The sequence below is a fragment of the Podarcis raffonei genome, chromosome 11 (assembly GCF_027172205.1).
Source record: "Podarcis raffonei isolate rPodRaf1 chromosome 11, rPodRaf1.pri, whole genome shotgun sequence".
Lineage (NCBI taxonomy): Eukaryota > Metazoa > Chordata > Lepidosauria > Squamata > Lacertidae > Podarcis > Podarcis raffonei.
Genome location: NC_070612.1, coordinates 13,187,004 through 13,208,842, shown reverse-complemented (window position 1 = coordinate 13,208,842; position 21,839 = coordinate 13,187,004). Strand labels below are relative to the sequence as shown.

Below are 21,839 nucleotides of genomic sequence, written 5' to 3'. Positions count from 1 at the left end.
CGGTTCCCCAACACTGTTGTAAAACATAGTGAACTCTCTCTCTCTCTCTCTCTCTCTCTCACACACACACACACACACACACATACACACAAGCACACTCTTTCCTGATTTTGTGCTCCAACAGCCCAACACTAATTAAAAACATATTATTTTAATTTTCAAAAGGACAGTGCAGATATGAAACCACAAGATTACATTCCTTGACCATATTGTACAAACCCAGACACTAGTTAATAAAAGTTGACAATGTGTATGTATATAATATATATATATTTATAGATATTTAGTTTTAAAGCCACAGGTACTTTGGTACAACAAAGTAATGACTGACATTGTTATGCTGGCATCACAGTCTACTGAGAGACATACAATACAAAACGTCCACGTTCAAGAATGTAAATCTTTTAACATGTACAGACCTGCCGCATAGACCAACGTAAAACATGCTCAGAATAATCTAACAGAGAAAACTTTTTTTTTTTTAAAAAAGCAATTGATCAATTAGAAGGTTGCTAGTGTTAAGTCAGGAAGGCAAAGGATACAAAATCTGAAAAGGATCATTTCAATAAATATGCTCAGGCAAAGTACCTTGAATTATTTACACTGAAAGCCCTATTGTGCTGGGAGGACAGGCAGTTAAAGGAGATGCTTCATAAAGAATCTATGTAAATTGGTGTTCTGAAAATAAGGGTAGAACATAAGTGATGCAACTTGCCTTTCTCTGAACGAGTGGAGGGAGGAATGTTTCGGTTTTCTTTTGTTTTTAAAGTGCAAGAATGTCTGTATTACTTGGGACTACCTAATCTCCCCACCCAAGTACAGGCCCAAGTACAGGTGCCTCTATAAGACTGTCTTATATAGATGATATGAAATGGAAAGGCAGGCCATAGTACAGCAGAGCCAAAATTACATTGTGTTTCTTGCAGAGCACACACACACTTGCTTGCAACATGATAGCAGGGCCCTACCCAACTCCCACTCCCACTCCCAGCTTCCTGTGAAAGCTTGGCTTATCTTACTTTGCTTCTATAACTGTTGTACACACAGCTTGACTCAATTTTATGTTTTACCCGGCTTGACATTTCCCAACATAAGTGCTGGAATGAGATAAAGAAAAAAAAATGTCTAAGGGGAGGCAGACAGAACCATGCTCCTGAAAAAAGCTCCAGAAGGTTCCACATCTGGCCCACAAAAGTACCTGATCCTAATGCGGAGCCGCAAGGAGATTACCAAGAAAAAAATTGGGTTCTTCTTTTCATTCAGTTTCACAGTAGACTACCATTTGCTTTCTAGGAAAAGGAGACTTCAGATTACAGCTCTGGCACAGATGCAGGGAACCTGTCCCCCCTCCAGATGTTGTTGAGAGTCCAACTCCCAATACCACACCAGCTTTAAGTGTTGGTGTGAACTTAGCAGTCAGTGCATTGGTAGATCTAAGACAAGGGTCTTAAGACAAATTTACAAGCACACTTTTGGAGAGAATGGGTTTTCCCCAGAAAGTATTGATCGAATACCCATTTTTAGGTGCACCACGTGTCTGTTACCACTCTATAACACTCCATTTTCGCACATGAATCCAATTGGATACACTTCCCCTCCTCCAAGGACTTATCCTTAAAGGACCGCCATGCAGAGCCACATTGATAAACTCCTCCATGCTGTTGCAGTAGGCAAATGGATATTCCCGGGACACCAGGGCAGAGTTAATTCTCTCCTCATCTATTAAGTATGAACAACTCATCAAGCTTGTGGAGCCATATTGCAGAGGTGATTGGGGAATGCTTCGGCCGATTATTTGAAAGCACTCAAAGAAAGTACCTCAAAAGCGCCTGAGGAGTTGTAGCGTTCCTGTTGGACGCTACAGGGGACAGTGAAAAGTGATGTCTCCCACACCACCACACACCAAATGAAGCTACATTTCACTGCACTCATTCCAAGAGACTCCATCGTTTTATTCAACATTTTTAAAAAGGGGAGAAGGAAGCCTGGAATTACCTCTTTATTTTCATACCAACTTTTCTATGCCCCTGGCAATTGTTGATCAATGAACCACAGATGGCCTGTTTTAAGTATTCTGTTGTACATAGGCTCATTTTGTCAAGCAGCCAATGTAAGAACTGTGAGGGCAAGATAAGTTTCCTACATAAAGGTACCTGGTGTCATTCTGACACTTCCTGCTGCTCCTCATTTCCAGCTCTGATGAGAGGTGGAGGTGGAGGTGGGATCACCAGGAAGGTGCCACCAAAGATGAGTGATGTGCTATGGAATGAAATCAGCACAGACGCTGCTGAAAACCTCATATAGACTCTTATTATGCCAAACACAACAGACTTCACTTGGGATTCGGCAGTTTTTAGTACCCTGATGTCCAGAAATGGATCTCCAGCTATCATATGTGGAGGTCTACAGGTTGTCCACCCCACTATAAGAGGAAAAATAGGAATCCTGGACCCTAGTCCTTAATAGGAAACCATGCTTGCCAAAATCCCCCAACATGCAGCTATTAAAAGTACAGAGGGGTTCCTCTCGAATAAGACATCTAGAAATTTTGCAGGGAGTTTACAGTAAATGCAGCATGAAAAAAGAAGATGGGAAGCTGGGCTTCCTAAAAGAGGGTGCTTGAGAAGTCTCGCTAATGGTCCTCAGAAGGAAAAAAAGCAGTTGGTTATGAGATGGAAAGGGAGGAAAATCTGCTCTTGCACTGAACTGTTAACAGCCCACGCACCAGGCATGTGGTATGTTGTTTCACCAAAAAATAGCATGCAAAAATATAAAATTCCAAAAGCATAGCTACCAAGGTTTTATGAACTGTTAAAAATACCACTGGGGTTTTTCTTTCTTTCTGAAAGACATCCTGTCAATTGCTTGCTGCAGGTCAGGTAGAATCTCTAGCAGCTGTAGTTTTCCAAGCACACACCTCTTCCTCCTTCCTTGAGGAACTTGTTAGTGCAACAGCTCTTTCCTACAGACTACCATATGCTCATATTGCCCTCTAGGGCTGGCTTCAGGATTTGGGGGCTCTGCAGCAAGAGTTCATCAACTGAGCCATCTTAATAAGCAAGGGATGGAGGGGGAAGATCTCAGAACAGGCACCTCAGAATTCTCCATCTATGAAGTAGATCGGCAAGCAAGCCTAACTCCTCCGTATCATTTCTTCTTAACGCCATCTTCCAACTCTCCATTTTGTTACAGTTTCAGCTTTATACATTAACTGGGCTGCCCAGATACCCTCTTGCCCTTGTGCTGCACAAGATCACCTCTGCATGAATCCCAAATAAAACTATGGGACAATAGTTTGGCCCATAAAGCAAAGACCACGTGGTGCTTAAAGTCTCTTCTCCAGTTTTCCCAGTGGGATCTTGCTGGCTTCAGGGCCAAAGCTGGAGCAGCCATATTGCTCTAGGACTTTACCAGTATATACTTTGTTCTAACGTGGCACCATGTAGGAATGGTACACAGCTGATTTTTTTCATTTATTTCAAAAGATACGTTTTAATACATCACAGCCCCCCACAACATTTGGCTTTAAAGAACAATTTGGCACCACTCAACAGTTGGCAGCATAGCTACAGTAACAGAATCACCCTTTGATGCTCTGTTCCTAAGCCTACCTTGCCAATTTTAAAATGCTTCCAAGTGCCAGCCATATATTATATATTTAATCAAGGTTTTGCTTTTGTGATGCTCCATTCTTCAAATCAACATTCAACAGTTTTACATTTATTAGGTGGCCCACTTGTAAAAAAAATAATTAAAAAAAATAATGCATTGAGGGAAGAGGATTAATTAGAAAAGCTAACTGCATTCATATGGACCTGTCTTCTCTTTACCTGAGGAAAGAGACTCCTTTAAAGCAATTACAAAGTCACCAGAGAAAGCGTTTGTCATTCTGTTGCCCGTGTTCTTGGGAGATGCTGGCCTTGGTGTCTGAAGCATGGACAATACCTTTTGGTTTAGAGAAAAAAGCTTCACTGCAGTATGCACCTGCTCCTTCCCACCCCTGTGCTAGAATTCCTGGACATCCCCTTCCTCTTTTAGCCCACACCCCTCCAATTCCGCTTGGCAATCAGTTCCAATGTTACACAGGTCCTCAGTTTTATCCTGGAAGAGGATGCAATATTCTGAGCTCATCAGGGACATCAGTCAGCTGAATGTAACAGCAATGACTGCTTGGTATTAACAAAAAAATAAAAATACAAAGACATTTATAATAAGCTACATTAATATCCATTTGCTTTTTATAAACCATCTGTAGCAAATGCATAATGTATATTGTAATAGAAGGCAACAGGACTAGAAGTGATTGCATGGGCCTACAAGGGTGATTCATTGTCTTATCATATAACATTTCAACAACTCTCTCCCCAATATAAGCAAGGCTTTCCTCTATTTACTGGCCTGGTTGTATTGAGAAGAACGAGGGCCTTTGGGTTTTCTACGAAGATGACATTGTACAGATAACATCTGTGGCAAGCATGGAAGAATGACTCTCTCAGCATCAGAACTAATCGGCCTTGCTTAAGACAACAACAGCTGCCCCATATGGACCACAAGAGCTTCCAGGGTTGAATTTGGTGGTTGGTCGGGTCTGCTATTTTCAGATAGGACAATTTCTTGTTCATTCCCCTCTGTCTGAGGAGCTAAATCAACATGCACATTTCTTCTCTTCTGATTTTGCTGATGCCAGCTTCCCTGAACTTCCTCCGTTGGCTGTGTCTGAGACTTGACTCTTGTCAACACACTGTTCCATACGTTTCATTATCAAGTCCAAGAGCGTTTCCACAGCTTTTTCCACATTCTGGCCGGTAGCTGCACTTGTTTCGAAGTATGGGATGCTAACAGAGAAAAACACGAAAAAATCATTGTCAGATGGGACATTTTAAAAATGGGGTCATTAACGAAAATGTCTACCCAGCTCTACCTTCGAGGGACAACTTATCCACAGATCCCAGGTGGCCTTCCCTCAATAGAAAATTGCTTTTACATCAACAGAACCACATCATAGACCTTCAGATCATTCCCTAGGCATGCCTAAAAAGGCCTGCTTTGACTTTGCCCTGCTCTTCTCCCTACATAATAGGAGTGGAAATCAAAACTTTTTAAAAACTATCATTGGAGACTCTTGGAGTACCAGATAAAACAAAGACTCAGTCCCACCAGATTATGCAGGAACACAAGGTATAAAAGAGATAACATGTTGCACCTTCATTAAAATTCCAAATACTAACCAACTTAACATCATTTTTTTTTTTTAAAGTACAGATTAGCAGTGCTGTGCTTCCCAGGAGAGAAAAATGTATGTGAAACCTTAGGGCATGACCATGGATGCTAGTTAGAAACTTGAAGTATACACTTAATTACCTTTCATAGGAGAGCTTTAAGGAGGCTTAAAGCTTTTCATTCATGTTAAGATTCCTGTAACTGACTGGGCTTACCCGTATTTGTCTGCTAGATCTTTCGCTTGTCTCTCATTGACCTCTCTCTGATCTGACAGGTCAGCTTTATTCCCAATTAATACAATGTCCGGGTTCTCACAATATGCGTTTGCTTGCAGTTGGCCTAAACAAAACAAAGAAGCCTGGGTAAGGGATGTTGAAAATGCTATCTGGAAAAAAGATAAGCGTAAAAACAACTGTTTCAATATCAGTACCAAGAGGACTTGTTTTCATTTTTTTTTAAAAGATATTTATTAAAATTTTCCATTGTAATACATTAAAAAATCAAACAAGAAAAAACAAAAAAGTTTAAAAACACATAGAATTCACAATCCTTATTTTCAATAACATATTTCCCTGACTTCCCCACACCTCCCCCTCTCGTATTCCAATTCAAATTGTTGGTTCAACAAGTTCTTATCCCTAATTTTTAACCTTTTTATATTTAGTTCATTTTAAAAAAACCAATTTTGCCTTATAAACATCAATAGTGATACATCAGTGCTTATTCTTAAAACCTTTTTCTAAAGTCGGCCTAAATTCCCTTCCACGATTTCCTCAATTCTCAGACAGATAACAAAAGTAAAAACAAAACAGATTATAATTATACACCCTTTGGATTCCTAAACTCCACCCCCCCCTTTCCCGGTTTCAATCCCCAACAAACGTCCATCAATCAATCTACTATCAGCCTAAAGATCTCACGTCCGAGGCTCTTAATTCTCTCTCAGTTCCTCTCTGCTGGTTTTTTTGATAGTCCTTGGTATTAAGCACCAAATCTCGGAGACGCACTAGTCCAATAGGGTCCATGTTTCTTCCAGCCAGACCTCCATACTTAAAAGTGGAGCCTGAATCTTGTTTCTTACTCCTTTCAAGTCCAAATGTCCCCAAAGCTCCAACTTCCACCTTAATCAAATTTGTAATCCTTGGGTCTTCCGATCTCCACATAAGGAGATCTCTCCATTCTTCAGTCTCCAATTCAGACGAAATTTTCACCATCAAGTTCTTATTTTCCTTTGTAACCATCATGTCAGGCCTCTGGCCCTCCTTTATTTTCTGTAACATTACATCTCCTCCTTCCTTTTCCTCAGAAACAACATATATCTCTTTCTTCACACTCTCAGAACTCTCAAGTTTCTCTTCTTTTCCAGCTGCATGGGCTTCCTGAGTCAATTCCTTATCAAATTCAATAGATTTGTTTACTGTTAAGTCCAGAGTTGCAACATTTATAGCCAAAACATCAATTTGGCCTTGTAACTTTCCCAAGAGAAAAAACACTCTGTCCAATTCAGCCTGAATTTCCCCTCCTTCAGCCATTCTTGTAATGTCCCAAAATCCCCTCTAGAGGGATTTTGGTTACTTAGTATTCCTTCCAGTTCAAATCCAAAAGTCAAATTAGTTTGTATCAGTTCTTCCTTATTTTCAACAAAGTATAGTCAAATTATAACAAATATAGCCAGCAGAAGCAGCAGAAACAAAGTTCTCTTTTTCCGTCTTGACAGCTAATTTGACAGCTGTCAAACTCTTCAATGTGATCTCTCGCGGATCACTCCCGGGTCCGGGGGGGGGGGGTGGCACTTCAGCTCCCAAAATTAGCTCTTATCCTCCAGTAAAATTTCTTCTAGTGCCAAATCGTGAAATTAATGTCTTTTACCCAATAATAAAAGAAAGAATTCTCTCGACCTTAGTTAGCAGGTCCTTGCTTTAGAATTGTTTACAAGACGGGGAGACGGACTTCCTGTTTACGCCTTCCCCGATCGTGCCTAATTCACAAAAGAAAAATTTCCTTAGAAATCCAACTTCTGTAGTACTCACAGGTTGTTATTTTAAAGTCCAAATCACAAGAAGAAGTCAGCGCTCTCCGGCCATGGCAGCGCGGCTTCACTCCGCAGGAGAAGCAGTCGACTCTCAGCACCGCGCCGCTCACCCCATCCCCCGTTCCGAAGCCTTTAAAAAGGCTCCTTCGCAGGTCGGGGGGCGCAAATGGTGCCCGCCGAGTCACCAGGTTCACAGGCTTCACCGCCTGTGATTTTTAAGGGTCCCCGCATCGCCGCAGCGGTTAGACCCTAATCCTGTGGAGCCGATTCCCTCCGGAGCTCGGAGGGAATCCGCCATTAGCTGATGGCACTAACCCGGAAGTCCAAGAGGACTTGTTTTCATGTCAAGGTAAGAATTATGCACAACAGAAATTGGAGGCTTAGGAATTTTTGTTGCCCTAGGGTACAACAGCCCTTTCAATGAATAAATAATAAAACTGGAACAACAAAAACTTGTCTAGTAAGGCCAAGTAGCAGAGAATTCATTTCCCTCACTACAATGGCAACAGAATATTAATAACCTGCACGTATGTAGTGCATTTGAAGTGTTGAAAGCACTTCCCACTATCTCAGTAATCCCTCCAAAAGTCCGGTAAGGTAGGCAAATATTATTATCCCATTATGTCAGATACTGTACAGACATGGTGATTGCTGAGGCTTAGAGAATAGAGATTCATAATAACATAGCAGCCCTGCTGGATCAGACCGAAGACTGCCTTATCTAACTGGCATGCTGTTTCCCATAATGGCCAACCAGATGTCTACAGAAAACCAACAAGCTATGCATGAAGGTGAATGAGGTTGCCGTGATAAATGGGTAGCCAACTTCGCATTAGTCCTATCTCATAGTTCCATCTTACCCACCCACCCTCAAACAGAAGACTATCGACAATTGGCGTATGCTGGGAGTGAAGAGTAGATTCTCTCTCTCTCTCTCTCTCACACACACACACACACACACACACACACGCAATGCACACACATATGAACATATGAAAGAGAAAGGAGCAAATGCTTAGTTATATTGCCAAAAAAAACCAGTCTTCAAGTCTGCCTGTTCGGTCTTTTATCTATAGAACCCAACTGGTTCATTCACCCCATCCCATCTTGTTGTAGCTTTATGTGGAAGATCTCAGCCAAGCTTTATCCAGAGAGAGTATGTTACAGCGTTATCTTGTGAGTCTGAAGCTAAGGCAACATTTGAACCAGTGACCTCCTGGCTCAGATTGTTAGGATTCCTGCTCCGTGTTTGCAGTCATGGGATTGTTGTCTATCACATGATGGTGTATCTTTTCATTCCACAGTGTGGGAAGTGATGGAGACAGGATGTTTTGTGTTACTGTGTTCCGTGAAGTGGGACTATTGCCCTTTGTTTTTTCTCTCTCTTTGCTGTCTGATGAGAAAGAGGAAGGAGCTAAGGCAGAATGCTCCGAGTGTATTATATGTAAATAAAAGCTGATCAGCCAAAATGCTGTGCTACTGAGTTCTGTTACGTAAACTGCGAATACTCTGTGGATCCCTAAGTGTGCCAGTGTCTGTTGGCATCGGTCGCTGTGATGTTCGGGCTGAAGAAAGCTTTTGAAGCTCCCGAATGATCGACCAGGAGGGAGAGAACATGCCAGTTGGGCATGTGTCTCTGCCAGGGTCCTACATGAGAGTAGGACGATCCTAACATGGTTATGGGCCCAGCACACTTCCGCCGCGCCACTCTGCTGCTTCCAGGAGACTCCAACCAGGACAAAAACAGCCCCCGGTCCTTCCTCTGCTGGCACTAGGTCTGTGGCCCTGATCCCTGGGCCCATAACCATGTTTCCTGGTTTCAATGAGGGTCCAACATTGCTTTCAAGGGGCCTGGGGGTCCAATACATGCAACTCCCAATATGCCAACCTTCTTCAACTTGTTGCCATTCAGGTGTTGCTGGACTATAATTCCCATCAACCGTAAGCATTGGTGCTGATGGGAGTTGTAGTCCAAATACCTATGGACCAGCAGATTGGAGAAGGTTGCTCCATGCTCTCTTGCTCTCCTCACTTTTTAAAGGTTAGGGTGGAGTATGGGTTGCACTTTTAAAAAAATAAAAAATTCCAAGCATGGACAGAGATTCTGTCTTATACAGCAGTAGTCCCTGTATGAAGAATGACAGATGCAATATAGCCTAATCCAAAAGCACTTGAGGGCACGAGAGGCAGCTGCTCCCGCCACTTACTCATCCAGTTTCTGACATTTAAGAAGCTCTGTTGACTGGTGAGATCAAACATTAACAAGAAGCCCATGGCATCTCTGAAAAATGCTGTCGTGAGACTTCTGAATCTGCCAAAAGAAAGAAAGGGAAAGGATCAACAAGCTGACTTAGCTCAGGAAGAAAGAAAAAAACCCATAGTAGGTAAACATTTCTCTACTGCATGGTTTAATGATGTTGAAAGCAAAGATAAATCACAGTGGAAAACTTTTAACATTCTCCTTTTTACAGGAAATATATGCACCAATTCACTGTTATTCCAATGGTACCATAAAAGCCGAGAAGCCCTCTTGTGGTTTACGATTTGTTCAGTTATGGACGTGAGTGTAAAAATGTCAAAAACTCTGCAACCAGCCTGTATGGCTCATGCAAAATAACGACAATTTTTGCACATTTGCTTGTTTTGTACAATTGAGCCCAATTTTGCTGTCAAGGGGATGGGCAAATGAGCCCACCCTGGCTTCTGAGATTTCAAACGGTATTACTCATACACCCTTCAAGCACAACTCTAGCCATAATGATTAGCTAAGCAGGATGTTAGTTCATTTAAGCGAGAGCTGAGAATGATGCAACATTCCAGAGCGCAACAGAATCCCCACAGCCCTGGTAATACAGCCATACCTTGGTTCTCAAACAGCTTAGTTGCCGAACAAATCAGCTCCCGAATGCCGCAAACCAGGAAGTACGTGTTCCGGTTTGCAAACGCTTTTCAGAAGCCAAACATCCAACGAGGCTTCCGTTTGAGTGCAGGAAGCTCCTGCAGCCAATCGGAAACTGTGCCTTGGTTTGCGAATGGTTTCGGAGTCGAATGGACTCCCGGAATGGATTAAGTTCGAGAACCAAGGTACCACTGTATCCAGTTGCCCACATTTATTGTTAATGGGACTGTCACCCAGTTAAATATATAATAACATATGAGAAATGCCCTGCGGGATTCTGATCCAAAGGCCCATCTCGTCCAGCGTCCTCTTCTCATATGGGCCAACCAGGTGCCTATGGGAAGCCTGAAAACAGAACCTGAGTGCAACAGCCCTCTCCCCACTTGCAGTTCCCAGCAACTAGTACTGAAAACACGTCACCTCCAGTTCATATCTATTGCTATTCCCACCTGCCATGGATTTGTCTAATCCCCTTTTAAGCCACCCAAGTTGAGCCATCATTGCATCTTGTGGGACTAAGGCATTGGCTATATCTTCAGTCATTTAGTCAATTAATTGGATTAAAATAAGCATATGAATAAAATAATAGGCTCTGAAGGAAAACATTACTGTTGCTTTCAAGATGATGCAAATGGCCACCATCTTAAAAGGTCCCTTCCAACTCTGTCGTTCTATGTGCATTTTATTGGTTGCCAGTCACAGACACGCAATGTGGAACGGTAGCTTCAGCCTCATGACAGCATCAGTTGCACAGACTCTGACAGAGAGCAGGCGAATCTCGGACTTGGGCCCAAGGAGATTTACATACCACTGGATTGTTAATAAAACTTCAGCGCGGTTTACCAAAGAGGGGCAGTGATCCAGCCCAAAGGTACCCACAGGGTAAGATACCACATTGTCTAAATAATGGATCTGTTAAGGATTTGGCCTTTAACAGTTGAAAATTCCTGGCATTTTGGAGCTTGGGTGAACATGGAAAGCCACATGTTAAGCTGAGAGTTATTTTTTAAAAAACAAATTCTATACATAGACATGCATAAAGGTAAAGGTAAAGGGACCCCTGACCATTAGGTCCAGTCGTGACCGACTCTGGGGTTGCGACACTCATCTTGCTTTATTGGCCGAGGGAGCCGGCGTACAGCTTCCGGGTCATGTGGCCAGCATGACTAAGCCGCTTCTGGCGAACCAGAGCAGCGCACGGAAACACCATTTACCTTCCTGCCAGAGCGGCACCTATTTATCTAATTGCTCTTTGATGTGCTTTCGAACTGCTAGGTTGGCAGGAGCAGGGACCGAGCAACGGGAGCTCACCCCGTCACGGGGATTCAAACTGCCGACCTTCTGATCATCAAATCCTAGGCTCTGTGGTTTAACCCACAGCGCCACCCGCATCCCACTAAACATGCATAGCTATTCATAGAAATCCACACATTGTATGCTTTCTTCCTCCCACCTCTTTAATGGTTACCCTTGCCTCCTGGGGGCAGGGATTGGCCTTTGTTGCTTACACTCCTCTGCAAGAGGCTACACAAAACAGTGGCAGTCTTATATAATTCACATTTTGATTTGTGACTGCTAACCTATTGGGCACATTCATGAAGACACTTCCCAGATGGGCACAGCAGCCCCAAGCCCATGTAACCATGGCAAAAAGGCCCCCATGTTGCAATTTCTCCTTGATAAGAGGATATCTCAGATGTAAAGCAGCCCTTGCACTTTAGATGTGGCACACGCAAGGACAACTTGCCAGATCACTGCTGACTGAGGTGTGCTAGAAAAGCAACACACCACGATGCAACAGTGGCTGTAGCAAAACGCTTGCTGGAGTCACATGTGCCATGGCCTCAAGCACATTTACTGGGCAAAGTTATGACTGGAATCAATGGCACAATGTGCCTAACTTTAATATAGGAACAAGGCAATGGCTGCTTAAAAAAGGAGGGGGAACTTGTAAGTGTGTGTGTAATTAAATATTGAGAAAGGACCGCATAAGTCTGTCAGGGAGGGAGGATTCTGTGCCTGGAAAAGCTCAGTGTATCTCCCTTTTGCAATTCAATTTCCTCAGCAAAAAGAAATGGAGTAGGGGCTGCCATGCGCTGAGTTGCGCTTCATGGTATGGTCAGGAGGGGGAAATGCGCCATGCTGATGCCAGTCCTCTTGGTGAAAGTAACACACCCACACCCACATGTGCTCCATTGGATGAACAATTTGCTCTTTCTCCAGTCTCCCTAATAACACCTAACCTGCCTAATCTGAAATGGCCTAGCAGGATCGAATGGAGAACCTTTCATTTGCTCTTCCAATGATCTCTGCTTCAGAGACGATGTTCTTATGCGTTACCTTTCTTGCCCGGCTGTGTCCCAGAGCTGAAGATGGACCTTAAAGGCTTTCCCAGGAGAGCCATTTGACCCCCGGCTGTTGTATACCTGGAACACATCAAACAAAGCTTAGATGTTTATTGAGGCAGAGTGGTGACTTGATACGCCTTCCATTAAGGCTGAGAACAACATGGCTGAATGGCAGGATGGAGAATACAGATGGATAGGGGGGAGAAGTCATCAAACACTGGAGTGGTCATGTAGTGGTTGTTTTTGTCACCAAGAGATGCCTTGGTCATGCCCACAGAATGGAAGATGAAAAGATCCCGAAGGATGTGCTCTATAGGGAGCTGGCTTCAGGCACCAGGCCAGTTGGCACACCACCTCTACAAATGCGACAAGAAGGCTAGCAACATCAACCTCAACGTGTGGGAATCCCTTGCAGATACAGCTGGGTTGTGTATCAGTTGCAGTGACCAGAATGACCACTGGGAGGAGTGCAGAGAAGAAACACCAGGGTGCATCTGCAGCAGCACAACCGGACACATTCATCTGCCCCAGCTGCAGCAAAACATGTCTCTTCTGCATCAGTCTCTATAGCCATAGCAGGCACTATAACCTTCAAGTTTGACTTCACCCCCAGAGGTGCACCCTTCTATTGTCTCTTGAGATAGACGGATGCAAACAAGAACAAGACCATCCTGGATGTTACCAATGCCATGAGTGCATGATGGCAGAGAGAGGGCTGGTGTAGAATGGATACAGTATTAGACTTGGGCTGGAGAAACCTAGAATCAAACCCAACTTGGGCACAAAGCTTATTTGGAGACCTTGGCCCAATAACTCTTTCTCTGCTTATTTTCAGAGTTGAGGTGATGAGAATACGAGGAAATCCTATGAGGTCTGGGTGGCGTACAACAGTCTGTTGCTACAGAACGAACTAAAATAGGAGTCTGACCAGGGGATCTGAGGATGGATGACAATTTTGTTCATAACAACTCAAGCAAAGGCTGCACTAAAGTAAAAGTAAAGTAAAGGTGTGAATGAACTGCTCAGGGACTGACTGGTGCCTAATTGCTAGGAATGGGCACACCATTAATGAGGTGCATTGATCTTCCTTTCTCTTTTGCCTTCCATGACGTTCTGAATACCAATTGCATTCATCCTGGAGCACAGAGATGGAGGTAGAATGGTGTACCATCCCATATCCTTCCAAAAATATCTACCAACCCCCAGGCCAGATCCAAACAGTTGTGTTCTGAGCTCCATATCTGTAGCAGGGGCTCTGAGTCTTGCTGCCTTCTCAGAGTAAATCCATCATGTGCTGAACAAGCTGCTCCTGAAACCTGGGAGAAATTCAGGAGCATCTTCTGGCACAGGATAGGGACTAGCAGTTCAGGGGCATGAAGTTGGAAGTCCCAACACAGATGTGGAAGTGTAGCTGAACAGCTGTTTGGATACCAGAGAACATGAAGTGGTTGTTTAGAAAAAGGAATGTTATGTGCCACAGTAACTAGAAGTTATAAATGAGGCTGTGCACATATTACCAGGTTAAAATGCAGCAAGGTCATTCTTTTTCACAATTCAGCTGAAAGCTGCTTTGGGGGCAAATGTATCAAAATGCAGTATTTCATAAGAAATGACGGATAGGTGCAGGCTACAAATGGATTGTGGCTTAAGGAGCACACTGGATGCAGAGTAAATCAGAGTGTGTACACAGCCTCAGTTTCCCACAAAACTAACAGGATATAATGAGACGAGAAAAGACTTAATGCACGGTGAGTCAGCAATATATTGCCTTGACCTTGAAAACGGTTACGCTGGTATATTACAAAAAATAGTATGTATCTGTGCAAAATTGCACATATAAAAGAAAACGTTCACAAAAATGTCTCTTTTTTGTGGATGACAAAAAAAAATTCCTGTGTGTGGCAAAAGCTTTTTTCTTATTACAGCTTGTAAGCAAGAATGCTGGCTTTTGTCGATTAAACCAGCCTTTATTAACCATGGGCCCTACAGACCAGCTGGTAAGTTGTGTTCTGAAACATCTGGAGGGCACCAGCTTGGGAAAGGCAGAATTAGATATTTAGACTGCAGTCCTATAACCAGTTACCTGTAAAGAGGAATGGAAGATCATTTAGTTTTGGTCCTCTTGGTTTCTTAATTTGCCAATCCTAAATTCAGTTCTCCACATTGCTGCAGTAATTTGTAAACTTTTTAAGAACTAAACCTCGTCAAAATTCTTCAGCATTTTACTGTAAGTTTATTACACATTCATGTATGCATTTTTTGACTAATGTACGCACTTATACAGTGTACTTCTGTGTTCTATTCTTCACCAGTAAATTCATTTTTATGCACACTTTTACCTAATAAATAATTTTTGTAAGCATTGTTTGAATGGAGAACTGGATCACAAAACTGGGTAAGTACAAAATTTGAAGGGCAGTTGTTTCAGTTCTTGTAATGCTTTGGAAAATGCAAATTTGATACGTGCATTGCACTGAATTCTGCCCCCATCCCTACCTGTGAGTATGTTGCATTGAACCCAATAGGCCTTACTTCTGAGTTGAATGGCACTGTTCATACACTGGGAAAATCTGTTTGGATAAGGCAGTGGAATGGTGGCAAGCACATGGACGCTTCCTAGAATAGCAATCTCATGTGTGGTTTGTGCTATAAAATCCCACACAGTCAAAAGAAGTTTCTCTTTGTTCTGACCCCAAAGTACCACCTCTGACAGCTCAACAAGCCAGCAGAAGAATGGCAGGAGGGTTTTTGGAGCTGTGTAGGGTTTCCATATGCCAACCAAAGTTCCTATACTGTTAAAAAGTTTTGTAACACAAAGCTAGTTCACATTTCGCTCTTATGGCTGCTGTCAAGTCTGCATTGAGAACATCTGGTTACTTCAAAGATCAAAGTACAGTCATACCTCGGAAGTTGAAAGGAGTCCGCTCTGGAAGTCCGTTTGACTTCTGAAATGTTCGGAAACCAAAGCACAGCTTCTGATTGGCTGCAGGAAGCTCCTGCAGCCAATCAGATGCCACGGAAGCCCCGTCGGATGTTCGGCTTCCAAAAGAACATTCAAAAACTGGAACACTCACTTCCAGTTTTTGATCGTTCGGGAGCCGGAACGTTCAACTTGCAAGGGGTTTGGGAGCCGAGGTACGACTGTACACACAGTTCTGGCCGAACAGTAGTCAAAAGTATGTATAGGATAAAGTTAAAATGAAACAATACATGAATGCAGACTCTGAGTGGATGAAGGTTTGGACAAAGTTGCATGTCATTCAGATGAGTGCAACAAAGGCTGACAACAGTGCCTGAAGGAGAATAATTGTTGCAATGCTAAGGATAGCCAGGTTGCGTTGAAATATTGGGAATGTTTCGTATCTTAATGGGACCTCCAGAAGAAGAAAACGTATCTTTTTAACCTTATATAGAAAAGAGACTCACCACCCGCTTTTCCCGGAAGTCAATTCCTACTGTGGTGATGAATTTGGGGTTGAACTTGTTGTCGGTGTATCTGTACAGGAACGTGGTCTTCCCAACCCCAGAATCCCCGAGGGCAAGGAGTTTGATCAGATAGTCATAGTCCCCATCAGTCATAGTGCTGACCTTGATGAACCTGCAGAACAGGGACGGAAAGAGAGGGGGAAAGATCGGAATGAAGACAACAAGAAAAACCAGAGACACAAAAACTGGAAGCATCCTGAGTTCTACAGCAAGTTTAACCCTCTTTCCCACTTAGCCGAAGCTTAGAAATTATCCAGCTACACTTTCTACACTGTGCCTTCCTTTATTGAACCATGAGCCAGGGAGTATGTATTAGAACCAAACTTTTAAGACTCTCCCCTACCACGCCCATCAGCATTTTTTCAATTAGAGCTCTTAAGACAGTAAGATTTTATTCACTGTTTCTCATGAGTTTCATTACACTGTTTTATTGCTGCAGTGGATTACTTGCGGCCGTTGTCAGAGCTGTATTTCAGCTTGGGAGGGGGATGTTTTGGTTATTATACTGTGTTTAATCTGAAAGCTGCCTTGAGTATGCCTTTGGGCTGTAATTGTGCGATAGATACCTGTAATGGTTCTAGGGGTTGCTCGTGCGTAAATCGACGCCACACCTGGCTGGGTTACCTGGGTGAACCCTTTCTGTCCGGACAGCCACTCACCTGTGGCTGTCTCAATCGCTGGCAGAATCCGTCAGTGGGCGTTTCTTGAACTTCTTCCAGCAAAGAAGCTCTTTGACGCCTAGTCGCCGCCTACTCTCCCTGCACGGAAGTCTTCTGCGCAGGGAGGGTGTGGGCAGCGGAGGACCCGTGCTCTCCCCGCTGGTCTCCGGCGAGGAGTCCTGCAGCCCCCTCGCTGATTCCCCCATCTGCCCCCCTTCTCCACTGGTGCTACGCTGAATTCCTTCCCCAGAAGATGGGCTGCTTCTCTCCCTCCCAGGACGCTCTCCGGAAGCCCTCTGGAGCCCTCCCTCTCCCTCTGGCTCCGATGGCAGTTCCCTGACAATACCAAAATAAATGAATGCATAAAAATAATGTTGGCACCAACATTAATCACAGTGTAGGCTAACTAGGGTACCTTTTAACCAGTACCTGAATGTTTAACGCTGGTTTTGGAGCCTGGCTAAAGGGGAGCCCACATTAAGCTTCCCTCAAATGTGGCCATAAGGAGAGAATTTCTTCCCAAATGGCCGTCCTCTTTGGTTCACCGATCACAGCTCAGATAGAAAATGGCAAAAGGAATCTGATCGATCTCATCATTTGTTTTCAAACATACTTTTATCTGCACTCATGCTCTTGGAAAGGGAACAGAGCAGTCTATCAAATGCAGGAAGCCCAGGCAGTTTTAAGCAGTGGGGGAGAAGAGTCACACTGCCCATCCTCTGCTGATGGAAGGGAAAGACTGCCTGGTGAATTGCCCTTTTGAGATTAATACTCCTTTGTATCTGCTCTCTTCCTTTGCAGATAACGCATCGAGTAGAAATCATCCAACAACTCCCTTGCTGGTTTTTTTATGTCTGAAAGCAGTTTGCAAAAGGGAGAAGTTCAGTGTGCATACTTAGGCCCTGAATATAGGGGGTTCACTGCTACAAGATGTAGCAATGGCAAGTGGCTTACATGATTTTATTTTTGAGGATTAGACAATCATGGTGAACAACACTTTCAGGGGTTATATATTTGCCCATGCTACCTAAATGGAACCTCCGTGTTCAGTATATCTCCAAGAACATGGGTAGGCAAACTAAGGCCTGGGGGCCGGATCCGGCCCAATCACCTTCTAAATCTGGCCCGCAGATGGTCCTGGAATCAGCATGTTTTTATATGAGTAGAATGTGTCCTTTTATTTAAAATGCATCTCTGGGTTATTTGTGGGGCATAGGAATTCGTTCATCCCCCCCAATGCAGTCCTGCCCCCCCACAAGGTCTGAGGGACAGTGGATCAGCCCCCTGCTGAAAAAGTTTGCTGACCCATGTCCAAGAACATCAGGACCTATGGACAAGCAACAGAGAAGGGCTGTTGCCTTCATGCCCTGTTTCAGGTGTGTGTGTTTGTAACAGACAAGCGCAGGCATAGGCAAACTCAGCCCTCCAGATGTTTTGGGACTACAACTCCCATCATCTCTGACCACTGGTCTTGTTAGCTAGGGATGATGAGAGTTGTAGTCCCAAAACATCTGAAGGGCCGAGTTTGCCTATGCCTGGACGAATGGTACCTGACCAACAAAACGTTGCAGACTCCTGTTCAGTGCTGCAGCCAGCCATGCCTTCTTTCAAAACATTCCATTCTACCATTTTCTATCCATACCTCTCAAACTCAGCATTTTGTAGCCACTGAACAGGCTCAGTTCTCATTGAACGATTATTAAGTTTTTGTCTCCTTGCCCCCCCCAAATATTCCACCCCCACTTCTGCAAATCTTGTGTTTCCCCTCAGCAGATTCTACCCCTTTGCTTCTCAGTAGCCTTTATTTGGGCCACATCATTGTCATAATTCAGCACCAGAGTTATTTATTATTGTCTACGACAGAACCAGACTCTCAATTAGCTGAATACACTGACCGGGTTCACAAGCCATGCCGGCTTTGTGCAAATTTCTAATTATTCAACTCTTTTCCATGCCCCTCAAGCTGAAGTTGAAACATTCAGAACAGTCTTGTGTCCCGGAAAGGAATTTTAAGTGTCGTCACAGCACAGATGACGGGGCTTCTGACATCACACAAGGCGCTTACGATTTTTAAATAACCAGAAGACTTGACAATCTCCCTCTTGACAAAGAAAGGCGAGTCCACTCAAACATTCTAGACAGATTGTGGGAAAGGTCACTGAGCAAATTCTGCCCACTGAAAGATTGGGTTTATTCCCATCTGAAAACCAATGGTAATTTCTGGTTTCTGGTTCTGCAGAAACAAGTTATGCTAATTTCAGCTTGCACTTCAAATAAAGAGGCTGAGCTGCTGGAGGCTTCATCACATTACCTATTCAGACAGTAAAGTCTGACATCCTTGCCTTGCATGAAGTACCCTCAGCCAGATATTTGCACCTACGGCTTTTGTGCCTAGTTAGTTTTAATCAACTGACTTCCTCCGCTAAGCCTGAAACTAATTACAAGCCTGTGAGGCCCCAGTGAAACCCCGCCTCTCCCCACCCAGGATACCACATCCTTTGCTAGTGGAGTCCCTATGGTCCTTTCGGAATTGTAATCCAATTCGAGACGTGTTCTGAACAACTTTATTACTTTTGTCCCTGACAGCTCATTCATCTTGCTGTTCCCTCTGCTTAAGAAAAAAAATGGATCGAATTTTGCACAGATTATGTAACACACACACACAGTCCGCCACCAACATATGGTGTGGAAAGGAATAGCCTTCTTCCCAAAACACTGCATATAAACAGACGGAGGTAATAAAATTGTAATGGCGCATGGGAGGAAAGCTACCAGAAGCAATCTTCTCAGGAGACAAAATTCTCTTCTCTTCTTCTGTTGGCTAGGTGTTTTCATTACAATGTAATAAACAGAATCATAAGCTTGTGGCACTGAAGTCATCTTAGGTCTTCATGCACAAATTTTGGGGGAGCAGGTAGGGTGTGTGTGCGTGTGTGTGTGTGTGTGAGAGAGAATGAATATCTGGAATTCATGATGCTCAGAGAAATGCTAGATGGGATTCTGTTACAGGGAAAGAGCCCAAGATAAGGTAAGGTTTATCAAGTTTAGCTTCCCACTGAAAAAGCCCTGAAGCAATTCACAACCAAGTAAAAAAGCCACAGTAATAAAATCACATAAATATTATTAAAAACAGATTTAACAGTACAGTAATATATCATTAGGTAAAGGTAAAGGGACCCCGGCCGTTAGGTCCAGTCGTGGACGACTCTGGGGTTGTGGCGCTCATCTCACTTTACTGACTGAGGGAGCCGGTGTACAGCTTCCGGGTCAAGACTAAGCTGCTTCTGGCGAACTAGAGCAGCATACAGAAACGCCGTTTACCTTCCCGCCGGAGCGGTACCTATTTATCTCCTTGCACTTTGATGTGCTTTCGAACTGCTAGGTGGGCAGGAGCTGGGGCAGAGCAACTGGAGCTCACTCCGTCGTGGGGATTCGAACCGCCAACCTTCTGATTGGCAAGTCCTGGGCTCTGTGGTTTAGACCACAGCACCACCGTGACCCCATAATATATCATGCCTGCTCTCTTGCTGGCACTCTCCAAACATCCCTTTGAAGGGGCATACAGAGAAGGAAGGGTCTCAGATGATATCCAAGGTCTGGACAAGTTCATATGGGGAAATGTGGTGTTTTGGTTATAGTGGCATACACTTCAAATGCCCCTGTCTTCCCAGGACAGTCGTGGAATTATGAAAGCCATCCCAGCGTTCGATTTGATCCCAGTATGCCCCTGGGTGCCCCAGCAGTGCTGCCACTGCCAAGCTGGAGTTGGGGGAGGGGGCAAATGAGGAAAAATAAACAAAGCTGCCCCCTGCCCTCACCGCCTTTCCTGCTCTGGGTGCAGGTGGTTGGCAAAGCTTTGGATACGGTGGTTGCTCCACCACAGCACTGCTCTCAGTCTTAATGCTAAACAAGCAGTTTTAAGAAGGATCTAAACACAAGCACTGGGTCCCCAAGGGGCTGAACCCCCATTAATACTAAAACCTACCATAGCAGCTTTATTGTGCTAACAGCACTGTGCGTATTCAGCTATGAAGGTAGGTGATCAAGAGTTTTCAGCATGAGTTAGCATGAGTGCTTGAGGAACAGCAGAAATAAGTCCATAGTAAACAAAAGTCTGGCATGAATGCAAGTTGAGCTAGTAACCTCCAAGACCCACTTGCGCCCAGCAAATGTCCTCTCCTAAAAGTTATTCCACGCTCCCTTCAACTCACCCCCACAGTTTACCTCGGTGCTCTATATTCCAAGCAATATCCTCCCCTCCAACCACAAACCCCCAAAATGGTTCATTGCACACAAATAGACACTACAGTACAAATAAAAACGCTTCTTAAAAACTATGTAACGTCAGAGTTCTAGCGTTGGAGCTGTGCCTTCTCAAATTTCTGAAATATCTGCAATATTTGCACCCAAAAAAGGAAGCCAACATATTTTAAAATGTAGCTGTACTTAGAAGCCCAGCAGTATGTGAATTATTTAATCTGCCAACAGTGAAATGTCTTTAGAAAACAGGTCATTCAACTATCACATCCTGTTCATTTTCCTTGTCAGCTGTGCAAGCAACAGTTTTTTTTCATACAGGGCAACTAGGCTCCACATTTGGAAGCTGCTTAGGAAAGAATAAATGCTCTTTCACAGGTGGGTAGCTCAGCAGAGCAGCGAGAAAGAAAGCCATGAAAAACTGTGTTGTCCTCTAATCTCCTGAAACATATTCGTAAGAACGGTGGGAATTTCACAGAAGTTTGTTAAGTATTGACCGCATACCTGTGGCCGTTTATTCCTTTTTATTACAAATATCGAGTGCAGCACAGCCATTTCCCTTCTCTAAATGATGTTCCTAACAGCTTAGAATCCGCTGCTCTGCACGCCTATAGAACCTTTCAGCATACGACACTAAACCACTGTTTACTGTTACATGCATGGATAGCAGTGAGCCTTCCTGGATCCTTGATATTTGCAGCTGTGCTGCAGTGCTGCAATAAAAGTTTGTAAGATCTGGCTTCTAGACTGAAGTGAACCAGAGGCTCCTCAGTGTGTCCAAACTTGGAGGAACCATGGTTGTTTTAAAATGATTTTTTCTTCAAACAACGGCTTGTGGTCCTGGTTTGTTCTCTAACCACACAGTGGTACCACGTGTTTCGGACGGGATCCGTTCCGGAGGCCTGTTTGAAACGTGAAAAGCCCACACCTTGAAGCGC

General features: G+C 43.8%; 1 protein-coding gene across 2 annotated transcripts in view; it reads right to left on the bottom strand.

Annotated features, from left to right (window-relative positions):
- Nucleotides 1–3,460: 3,460 nt before the first annotated feature.
- RAB27B (RAB27B, member RAS oncogene family) overlaps nt 3,461–21,839 on the bottom strand; it is a 103,759-nt gene continuing 85,380 nt past the window's right edge. For both annotated transcript variants that reach the window (XM_053408098.1, XM_053408099.1), the window contains 5 exons: nt 15,926–16,097; nt 12,492–12,577; nt 9,460–9,563; nt 5,436–5,559; nt 3,461–4,835 (listed from right to left, as the gene is read on the bottom strand). In XM_053408098.1, the coding sequence (XP_053264073.1) occupies nt 4,646–4,835; nt 5,436–5,559; nt 9,460–9,563; nt 12,492–12,577; nt 15,926–16,078 (657 nt within the window). In that variant the 5' untranslated portion in view covers nt 16,079–16,097 and the 3' untranslated portion in view covers nt 3,461–4,645. The remainder of the gene's footprint in view (nt 4,836–5,435; nt 5,560–9,459; nt 9,564–12,491; nt 12,578–15,925; nt 16,098–21,839) is intronic.